Source organism: Leuciscus leuciscus (genome assembly GCF_965113295.1).
Source record: "Leuciscus leuciscus genome assembly, chromosome: 5".
NCBI lineage: Eukaryota > Metazoa > Chordata > Actinopteri > Cypriniformes > Leuciscidae > Leuciscus > Leuciscus leuciscus.
Genome location: NC_138729.1, coordinates 12,558,302 through 12,570,034, shown reverse-complemented (window position 1 = coordinate 12,570,034; position 11,733 = coordinate 12,558,302). Strand labels below are relative to the sequence as shown.

Genomic DNA, 11,733 nt, shown 5'->3' with positions numbered 1-11,733 from the left:
TATATGGAACATGAAGAAGAGACATAATCATGTGACCTTCAAGGACGTCACTGATAGCAGCTACACACAAAGCTAACACAGAGATCGCTGTAATATGCAGATACAGACGTTTTGAAGACAATAAACATGATTGCAAATGATATTTGATATTTGAGTGTTCTTCAAGCAATGCCAGGTATTTTTATAATAATAGATTATATTTATAATGTAATGCTAATCGATATAGACTTTATCATCGTGCATACTATAAATAATATATTTTCTTTCTGATTTTTTTTTTATCTGAAGCCAAATTAGATCACAGAAGATTATTTAAAACACTCGTCTTGCGTTTTAAAATAAGTTTGAAGCACAAACATAGTTTTAATCTCATAAATGGTCGTGTATTGATGGTGTGCTAAGCTAACATGCTAGCTAGCTCAGGTGCACCTGTCACCTAGAAGTTATTCTTTTATGGGTTTTTTTTCTAAATAGTAATGCTTTTCTGAAATGTTTTAGTGCATTTGATACAGTTTCAAATATAAGTGAGAACTTTGATAAAATAAATTAGGGATTGAAACCCTATGAATAGCCTGTGAATAGCCAGTCGTTAGTAACTATAATGCAGACAAAAGATATGCATATTTAGAGCCATAACCAGGCTGGAGAGGTGTGTGAATGTGTACTGGGGAGACTGAGACTGAATGGGGCTCGTTTGCACCACAAAACAATAGAGACAATAGACTGAATAGATGACTTAGATGATGACTAAACATCAGTAGCATTTTTAGAGTCTAATCAAAATAAAGTAATTTGACATGATCTTGAAAAACATTTAACTAAATACAGAGTTTTAGACTTATCATTTTCAGATTTTAAATATAACATGGTCACACATATGGCTTTAGCTGCAGTGCATTTCTAGATTGCTCCAGGGCCCACTTCAATTTTATTTTCATGAATATGTTTAATAAAAATAAATTTCTAATAACTTTACAAAACTTTGAAGCTATTTAAAAAATGTTTTTTTCATTATGACAATAATTAATTCTACATTTACAATAAACTACCAGGTGTCAGCTTTCAAATGAGATCATACTTGTGCTTTTAGTGCAAAGGGTTCATGAACTGTATCTGTTTCAGTTTGGGTATGTCATTTCTGGGGATTTTTCAAAAGTGGCGTTGCAGCTTCACAGGTTAAATGCAGAGGACAAATTCCGAGTATGGGTTGGTTACCATACTTGACCTTCACTGTCACTGTCACTGTCACTGTTTGGTTCTCACTGCAAAAAGGACTTTACATCACTAAATGTAGAAAGATTAAATAATATCTAAATAAAGTAAAACTATATTTAGTCAATGCACATGCAAAAGTTGGACTAATTATTTTAGAGCAACAGCATTTATTAAACACTACATTATTTTAACTACAGTTAACTGCAGTTTTTCCTCTTGTAAACTAAGTAAGGACCACCCAAATAATCTGTGATCAGATGCATCAATGTCACAGTGAACATGCCACGATATGTACAGTGTTGGAGAGACTATTTGAATAGCAAAGACATTGTTTACACATGCTTTGCATGGATTCAAATTCTGTCTTTTATGCCACATGTCTTAATTCATATTTCATTTAAATTTTGTCTGGAATGGCGGATACTCACTGAGACGGCCACATGAAGTGTTAATGAAAATATAGCACTCATTTACCTGATACCACACATTTAGGGTTTGTCTCTGGAGTAGACTTAGTTTACTGGGAAGTTTTTGGATAGGTTGATGGCAAGTTGGCAGGGTGAGAAATCACTAATATTACTGAAAAATAATTAATTGAATTGCTGGTTGTGTTTTTAAATAACATTTAATAAATTTTTCACGTTTATTCTGCATGGGCCTTTCAAGCATAATATGGGTTTTAATATAATTAGAAAAATGCTGTCATAAAAAAATAAATAAAAAAAAGTCCCCGGAAATCCAGAGGGTAAATACTAAGAACAAAACTAAAGAGAAAATTCACCCAAAAATAATATATAAATAAAAATATTAACATTTACTCACCCTCATGACTTTCTTTATTCAGCAAAACACTAAATTAAATATTAATTTTTTTGAGTAAACTTTCCCTTTAATTTCCGCCAATGCCATAAGAATTCACAGAGTGCGCTTTTGCCATGATCTCAGCACTCACACACAGATCACATTCACATTTTCACTGACTCAGAGGTAAAAAAAAAAAAATTCATTCTAGCCATATATAAAAGCACTTTTATCACCTAACTCAAGTTAAATGTGGACAGGATGTTCCGCAGAATGGTGTCCTTCACAGCGTTAAAAACAAAGCGGATATTTTCAGTGTCGGTTGCACATGTGAAATGTGCATAGATGCGTTTATTTGTGTCCCTGTTCTGTTCCTCATACATACTCAAGATGAACTTCATTGCGGCATCTGCATCCTTTTCAGGGCCTGTTGAGTAAGCAGATAACACCGATTTCATTATGTCTGTGGAGTTCAGTGGCACTGCAGCAGTGTTGGGGAGTAACTAACAAAAACATTTTCAGTATTATGATAGTAGTTCAAACCAGAGTAATGTAAATGGTAAATGGTAAATGGTAAATGGACTGCATTTATATAGCGCTTTCACAGACCCAATGGCCACCAAAGCGCTTTACAATATTGCCTCACATTCACCCATTCACTCACTCATTCATACACCGACGGCGGTGTCAGCCATGCAAGGCGATCCAGCTCGTCGGGAGCAGCTGGGGTCTGGGATGTAGCTTTTCTTTTTATATCATAATTTCATTGCTTTTAAAATAGCTTCCCCCACACTGCACTCTAGAATATTTACCACAATAAATGACATATTAATTAGTTGCAATAGTTTTTCTTCATTATATGACGTATATCCAAGCAACGGCTTCTTGAACTATACATTTTTTTGGGAAGGGACTTGATTTTCTCCATCAGGAATTGATTAGATTATTGGATTGTTGTTGTCTGCTAATTGCTGCGATCTCACGTAAGTGACAGGTTGCTGAAAGGGAGGTTTTGGTCCTGTCCTCACAGTGAAACCATCATAAGACAATAGAAGAGATGACGTTGTAAGGGGGAGGGGAAATTATTTTTATTAAAGATTACGAGGGCACATGAATTAAAAAATAATAATAATAATGTGCACAGATAAATCATTTTAAATAAATACTGCAATATTCAATAGAAACATTTTGTTCCAGTGTACTGGCAGATTTCTTTCTCTTCACTTAAATAGTTTTTAACATGTTTATACCTAAAACAAGTGAAAACTTTGCCAGTTTGGAAAGACAAATTATTCTGTGAAAACAAGTCTTATTGCTTCTCCTGTTGCTTCTCAAGTAAATGGACCTTGTTTAAATATTTTTTAGATATTTTAACTGAAAAATAAGACAAAAATGCTTGTTAAGAATAGGAATTTAAGCCATGTTGTTGGCACTCCAACCTTTATACTGTGGAAAATACGTTTTAAGGTCTGACTTTGAGATCTTCTCCTTCAGGATATCTGTCTTATTGAGGAAGAGGATGATAGATGACTCCTGGAACCAGGGGTAAGAGATGATTGTCTTAAAAAGTGCCTTACTCTCCTCCATGCGGTTCTGTGGTGGTAGAACATCATATCAACAAAATAAACCACCATGAATCCAGAGTTTATCTGTCAAATTAATCACCTATGATGTAATGACGGCAAATCTTAATAAACCATAAGAGCTATTCGAGAATGCAAGGAAGTGGGCTAACCTCATTCGCACACTCATATAAGACCTGATCGTACTCGCTCAGAGCCACCAGGTAGATGATGGAAGTAACGTTTTCAAAACAATGGATCCACTTCCGTCTTTCTGACTTTTGGCCTCCGACGTCAACCATTCTGCAGCAACAGCAGGGATTTTATAATTTACAAAATGGGTTACAGTCATCTTCACACCACCAATAAATGAAGAGTTACCTGAATATGACAGTCTGAAGGTCAAAGATGTACTCAATGATGCCTGTGGTTGGAACTCGGACTCGTAGAATATCCTGCAGAGTCGGCAAGTAAAAAGCTGCAGATATTCTGTCAATGTCATCAAGGTAACTAGTAAAGAGAGAGAGAAAAAACAACAACAACCTTAAAATATCTTTAAAATGATTTGTCTTGAACCCAATGACCACCAAAGCTCACCAAACACAGAATTAAGCATATTTCAGATTTGCTTGATAAAGAGATACAAAACATTTGTCCTTAAATTATTGCATATGCCATATTCATTTTCTGTTTTCATAGATCTGTAGTATGTTTGATTGGGTACTAAAAAATTCACTCATTCAAGGCAGTTCATGAATTCTCTAGGAATCAAACCTTGCCGTTGCTAGTGTCATGCTGTACAGTCTGAAATATACAGGTATTAAAAATAGCAAAGAGCAGTTTTCTTCTAAATTGTAAGTAGAGCTCTTACAAAAAGCACTATAACACAGTGATAGTATCAGGTGGTAAATAGCAGTTTTTTTTATATATATACCAAGTCAAGTCAAGTTTAATAGAGTTTAATACAATAGTAATTGTTTCAATACAGCTTCACAATAATAAACAGGAAATGTCATTTTAGCTCGCCAGATGTGGGACAGTTCTGCTTCATTTGTTTTGTTTATGGCTGACATGCGGCATTGCTATGGCTTAATTGTGGCCCAAATCTGGCAAACAGGAGCGGGCCGCCCAAGTGCCATCATTCAACGCGGTATGTGGGCCAGATGAAAGTGTCAAGTGTTGGCCGGATCTGGGCCACAGCAATTTTGCTATCTGGGATTTATTTCAATAACTGTGAAGTTCATTCATTGTGAAACAAGTTCAAATCAAAACAAAAAACAATGTCCAAAAAAACTAAACAAAAAACACTGCATTACCATGGTGCACATCTACAATATGGTAGCCTGTATAATACAATGGTTATTTTTGTTAGAGTCAGAAATGAAATATTCACTGCACTTACTATTTAGTAGAATCTGACAGCTGGAACTCTCTCCTGCGTTCGAAGCATTTCTGCAGGCCTTGGTCTTTCCACATACTCTTGATGGCTTCAGCATATTTAGCCTCCAGTGACAGCACTGTTTCGGGGATCACATTTTTAAGCATTGCAGCATATGTCTACAACACACAGATAGATTTCAGTCTTCTCTGTTTCTTTTTTTTTTTTTTTGAGGGGAGAGATAATACATGTTTAGTTATATATTATAAATTTGTTGAATAAAACATATGCTTTGTCTTAGAATTCCTGGTGCATACTGTGTTTTTTCCATCAGCAAAGGGGATGTTCAGGTTCTCCATTGCTTGAAGCATGCTGTGGATGGAAACAATGATATTTTGGAACACCAGCTTGGCAAAGGCCCTCCTGTCTTCCTCACTGTAGCCGCTGCCATGTATAATTCTCATCTGCTTGATGAAAGTGCTCTTCCCGCTCTCCCCTGTGCCTGTGGAGGAACATGGAAAGTTTTATCTGTGAGACATAATGCATTCGATTTTTGTGTATAGCTACTTGAAAAGTTTATTGTGGGAGGAAGCTGTTCCATTAGCATTAAAAGGATTTAAGTTCTGTCATCCTGTCACTTAAACCTTCTTATTTTGCAGCTTTATCTGGTCACCATATAGTTTCATTTTATGGAAAATAATAGCTTTTGGACTAAGTGCCTCTATTTGTGTTCCATGAGGAAACATACTTTACATATATTATGGTGAGTAAATGATGACAGAGATAAGGGTTAGGTTTCTTTTTGGGGTAATTATTTAATTACACTTAAATATAAATGGCATATCTTCAAAGACCTCTAGTGGACTACAGCAGTGTGTTCACGACTCACTGCTCCTAATGTGTGTGCACTAACTTGGATGGGTTAAATGCAGAGGACAAATTCCGAGTATGGGTTACCATACTTGGCATTCCTGTCACTTCACTTTATTGCTGCTCCCTTTTTTTCATCTCAGTTTTGAATTCCACTTTGCTCTGATGTTTTTTTATTGTAAAAAGTATGTAATTCATACAGAAAATATTCCTGTTCTTGAGGAACCTGATGGTGCTGTATGTTGAGGATAAGACTGCAGGGCTAATAGTTATCATACTCATCTTTTCTTTACCCACATATAATTTGAAACCAGTTTTATTTTATTTCCGTGGAACACAAAAGTAGACATTTTGACCAGTTCACAATTAATAAAGCAAACAGAACAAAACAAAAAAGTAACAAAGCTCGAAACAAAACATAAAATAAGTCCCTTTTATTTATTCCAGAATATTCCAAAGGTCAGGCAAAGCAATCAAATATTCCAAAGCAGTTTGAGAACTTTTTGTTATAAACAGATCATAATCCATTCATCCATTTTCCAAATCACTTGCTGGATGCTGGTGTTACGATTCGGTTGAAACATGGAGGAAGCAGGATCCAAATGCAGCACAGTTTATTAAACAAACTCCAGACTTACAAACTCAAAATACATGAACAGAACAACCACCATCCACTTAACAACATCAAGAACTCAAAGACTGAACTAGACACAGGGCTTAAATACATACTGGACTAATGACGAGACAAGGGACACCTGTGAACATTTAAACAATCAACCAATGACAACAGACAGGGGAACACAAGGCAAGATCACATGACTAGAACAGGGGATCACATGACAGACAAGAACCAGGAACAATAAACAAAACCCAAACCGTGACATAGCCCCCCCCTCTATGGGCGGCTCCCGACGCCCATCAAAACAAAAACATAAGTTCAGGAGGGTGGTGGAGCGGAGGCGGTCTTGGGGGAGGGATGGAGGGCCAGGCCCATGCAGAGGAATAGATCCAGGACATGGCAATGGCGGGCCTGGGCCATGAAGCGTGGGTGGACCAGACAGTTCAGGGGGCCAGGGCAGACCAGGGTGTGCAGGAGACCAGGGCGGAGCAGGATGTGCAGGCGGCCAGGGCGGAGCAGGATTTGCAGAGGACCAGGGCGGAGAAGACCCCTCGGGCGGCCACGGCGGAGAAGACCCTTCGGGTGGCCACGGCCAGGGCGGATCAGGATGTGCAGAGGACCAGGGCGGAGAAGACCCCTCGGGCGGCCACGGCGGAGAAGACCCTTCGGGCGGCCACGGCGGAGCCGGCATTTCAGGAAACCATGGCGGCGCGGCCTCCATGATCCCATCGCGGGACCTACTGGCCCCCCAAATTTTCTTGGGGGCAGCTACGGGGTCATAGGCTGGAACAAACATCGGCTCAGGAGCAGACACCGGCTCGGCGGCGGCCATCATGTCAGGGAAAACCGGCTCGGAGGCGGCCATCTTGTCAGGGGACACCGGCTCGGAGGCGGCCATCTTGTCAGGGGACACCGGCTCGGAGGCGGCCATCTTGTCAGGGGACACCGGCTCGGAGGCGGCCATCTTGTCAGGGGACACCGGCTCGGAGGCGGCCATCTTGTCAGGGGACACCGGCTCGGAGGCGGCCATCTTGTCAGGGGACACCGGCTCGGAGGCGGCCATCTTGTCAGGGGACACCGGCTCTGGATCGGCCGACGTGACGTGCACAGGCTCTGGATCGGCCGACGTGACGTGCACAGGCTCTGGATCGGCCGACGTGACGTGCACAGGCTCTGGATCGGCCGACGTGACGTGCACAGGCTCTGGATCGGCCGACGTGACGTGCACAGGCTCTGGATCGGCCGACGTGACGTGCACAGGCTCTGGATCGGCCGACGTGACGGGCACAGGCTCTGGATCGGCAGACGTGACGGGCACAGGCTCTGGATCGGCAGACGTGACGGGCACAGGCTCTGGATCGGCAGACGTGACGGGCACAGGCTCTGGATCGGCAGACGTGACGGGCACAGGCTCTGGATCGGCAGACGTGACGGGCACAGGCTCTGGATCGGCAGGCGTGACGGGCACAGGCTCAGGCTCGGCAGGCGTGACGTGAAGCTCAGGCTCGGCAGGCGTGACGTGAAGCTCAGGCTCGGCAGGCGTGACGTGAAGCTCAGGCTCGGCAGCCGTGACGTGAAGCTCAGGCTCGGCAGGCGTGACGTGAAGCTCAGGCTCGGCAGGCGTGACGTGAAGCTCAGGCTCGGCAGGCGTGACGTGAAGCTCAGGCTCGGCAGGCGTGACGTGAAGCTCAGGCTCGGCAGGCGTGACGTGAAGCTCAGGCTCGGCAGGCGTGACGTGAAGCTCAGGCTCGGCAGGACGAGACCCTGGAACGATGGCCTTCGTGGCAGCACGTGCTGACAACAGCGGGGAATCGGCCACGCTGGAAACCAGTCCTTGACGGCCATAGACCAATCCGGTGGCTGGCTTGATGGTTGGCGTGACGTGAAGATTCTCAGGCTGGGCACACGAGACGTGAAGCTGTGAAGACTCTGGACTGGACGGGACCAGCGGTGAGGGCTCTGGGGGTACTGTGAGCTCAAGGGGTGTTTCATTAGCCAAGCCCACAGTAAATGCCAAACCGCTCAAGGAGAGGGCCAGGTCGACATGTCCCTCCAGGGTCCAGCCGGTATAGTCCTCCGGCATAAATTGAGCAATGTCATCATCCAAACCGCTCCAAAACAGCTCCATGAGCTGGATGTCATCTAATGATCCCAGATGACAGCAAGTCAAAAAGTCCCTCGCATATCTCTCAATGGGCTGGCCATCCTGAAACAATGAAGAAAGGAATTTCCTCAGGGCCTGGTTGCTAACCACTGCTGGATCCATTTTGTGGTGAGTTCTTCTGTTACGATTCGGTTGAAACATGGAGGAAGCAGGATCCAAATGCAGCACAGTTTATTAAACAAACTCCAGACTTACGACCTCAAATACATGAACAGAACAACCACCATCCACTTAACAACATCAAGAACTCACAAAGACTGAACTAGACACAGGGCTTAAATACATACTGGACTAATGACGAGACAAGGGACACCTGTGAACATTTAAACAATCAACCAATGACAACATGACAACAGACAGGGGAACACAAGGCAAGATCACATGACTAGAACAGGGGATCACATGACAGACAAGAACCAGGAACAATAAACAAAACCCAAACCGTGACAGCTGGAGCCTTTCCCAGCATCTCAGGTCATGGGCAGATAAACACCCTGGACAGATGATGGCCAATCCATCACAGGGCTAAACAGACTGAAATATTTCTTCATTGTTCACTAATAATTGTCCTAATTTGTCATCTACTTATTACAATTTGGTGTGTAGTGAAAACGCAGCTTGGCCAATCTTCAAAATATCTCCCTTTTTTCACGAGTTCACACTTACATACAATTAGAGGGGGTAAAGTTTAATGCGTATTTGATAAGTAAATGAATGACAGATTTGTGTGTGTTGGGGGAGGGGAGGCTAGGTGAACATTCTGTTTATAATATTACTGTTCTAACTGTTATTTTGCAGGCAGCCAACTTTACCAGCAATTCTTTCACACAAAAGGATCCATTCACTCATGCTCATTTTTAGAAACACATAAAGACTGGACAAAGACTTCTAGTATGGATTTACTAGTTTGCATATTTGCCTTAGGATATAAACATAGTGTCATCAAAATGGTCTGCCAGTAAGGTGTGAATGATTTGTATATGATTTGTATTAATATGAAACCAGTTAAACTATATTTAGACACAACTTTTCAATATAATAATCTATAGACTGCAATACATCAACTGAAATCATTGTTATTGTGATTGTGAGTATTGTGGTTGATTATTGATGATTGTTTTATTTTTGTGTCTCTGTTTGAGGCCGTCAAAAGCATATTTTACTTGACTACTAAATAGTATGGACAAAACCACGTAACCACGTAATAGTAACACAAAACCACGTATGATGCCACCCACAAATAAATCATCCAACATCGCAGCACTGCATACTGATCTTTTACATGTCAAACAGGTCTGACAAATGGGAATTCTGTTGAAAGGGTGTAGATTACTATCGCAATTATAACAAGGAAAAACCTGGATAAGCTTATTCATCTGTTCTTTTATTAAACTAGTATCAAATTAACTGATCAGAAACAGACTGAAACTAAAATATAACATAAAAATAAGCACACACCAAGGAAAACATAAAAGAATCTGAATCACATGAATAAACCCTTGAATAAAAATTGTTGACATGCTGGAGCTGATCCTATCACTATCCTATGCGTGAGGAATTCACAGAATGTTCTTGTTTGCATGCTTACCCTGACTTGCTTACTTGCATTTCAGATTCATTAAGAATAGAAAAAAATAACGCCATACTGTATGAGATGTGTATGAATGACTTTCCATTGACATCTTTTTGCATGTTTTTGCATGTGACCACTAACAGTTAGAGGAAATGTCAAATGTGTCATCTAAAGATCTTAAGAGTTAATTTCATAAGCTCTAAAAAAATATTGTATAAAAGTTGTAGCACATATCATCTGACATTGTGTAATTGTGTAAACATTTAGTAAATAAATGATTGTTTAAAGGTTATTCAATTAGGATGCTGAACAACTCGAATGATTGATATTTACCATTACAAATTTTTGGGTGTCAATAAAAATAAATCTACATACATAAACAAACAAACAAACAAAAAAACCCAAGAAAGTACATACCTAAAAGCAAAAGTTTCAGTTGTCGGGATGCATCCTTTTTGTCCATTCTAAGCTGTCTCTCAATTTCATGGTGAATCCTGGCACATTCTCTGTCTTCACCTGACATGCAGCAGTCCCCCATCCTGGACAGCTTGAACCTCCTCCAGTACTTTGCAGTTAATGCATTCATCACCTCACTCAGCAGTGTTAAAAGAGCTGTCTTCAAGAAACTCTATAGGAACACGCCTACCTCAGGAGAGGCTTGATGCACTGTAATTTACAGGTGAAGTTTCTTCCTCATTCAATGGGTGGGTAGTGTCACGTAAGGCATTTGTTTCCTTTTTCCTCTGCACTAATGTCAGTTGCCCTCTGCTTGTTAAATAATTATTAACAAAAAGTATGACTTTCTTCACTGTAAAAGAAAATTCAACTTCCATTTTGATTGAACTATTGAATGTGGAAAAAGTTGGTATTACATAAAGTATTAAAGTCGATTTTTGACCATTTACTTTGACCAACTTAAAATATTAAACAGCAAGAGTTTAAGTTTGGTGTTATATACAAATTTCTGTGGTAGAAGTAATTTGAAATAACCATTTCAGTTTTAAACAAGTTAAACTAAGAACGTTCTTTAGCACTATTATATCAATGCTCATCCCAGCTAACACAGAACGTTGGCACAACGTACCCAACCTTCTAACAACGTTTTTAACAACATGGCCAAAAGGTTGCCATAACTACGTTGTGTGGTGAAGGTTGTTATATAACGGGTTCCTCCGCCCAGCAGGGAGTCCTGGTTTTACAGCCGGTACTCCATGATCCCAATAAAGGATGGGGTGGTTTCGTCCGATTTTAGATCTGCGCTGTAGGGAAGCTCAATAAAAAATCAAGATGCTTACTCTTAAGCAAGTCATGTCACAATTCAGGTCGAGGACTGATTTGTCACGTTAGATCTAAAGGACGCATATTTCCACATATCCATCCTTCCACAAAACAGGAAGTTCCTGAGGTTCGCTTTCGGGGGCGAAGCTTGTGTTCTTCCTTTCTTTGGCCAGCCACTGTAAAGCAGTTTAAAAAACTGTTAAGTCTGATGGCAGCAGCGTTATACCTTGCTGCCTGTTGTACATGAGACCATTGCAGAGGTGGCTCAGGACC

General features: G+C 40.8%; 1 protein-coding gene across 1 annotated transcript; it reads right to left on the bottom strand.

Moving 5' to 3' along the window:
• Window positions 1-1,180: 1,180 nt before the first annotated feature.
• Window positions 1,181-10,823, bottom strand: gna14 (guanine nucleotide binding protein (G protein), alpha 14). The gene is made up of 7 exons (XM_082171489.1): window positions 10,600-10,823; window positions 5,274-5,458; window positions 4,981-5,135; window positions 3,960-4,088; window positions 3,752-3,881; window positions 3,456-3,609; window positions 1,181-2,443 (listed from the first exon to the last, which is right to left on the bottom strand). The coding sequence occupies exons 1-7, from the start codon at window positions 10,766-10,768 to the stop codon at window positions 2,253-2,255; spliced, it is 1,113 nt and encodes a 370-aa protein (XP_082027615.1). The 5' UTR covers window positions 10,769-10,823; the 3' UTR covers window positions 1,181-2,252.
• Between the last annotated feature and the right edge of the window lie 910 nt (window positions 10,824-11,733).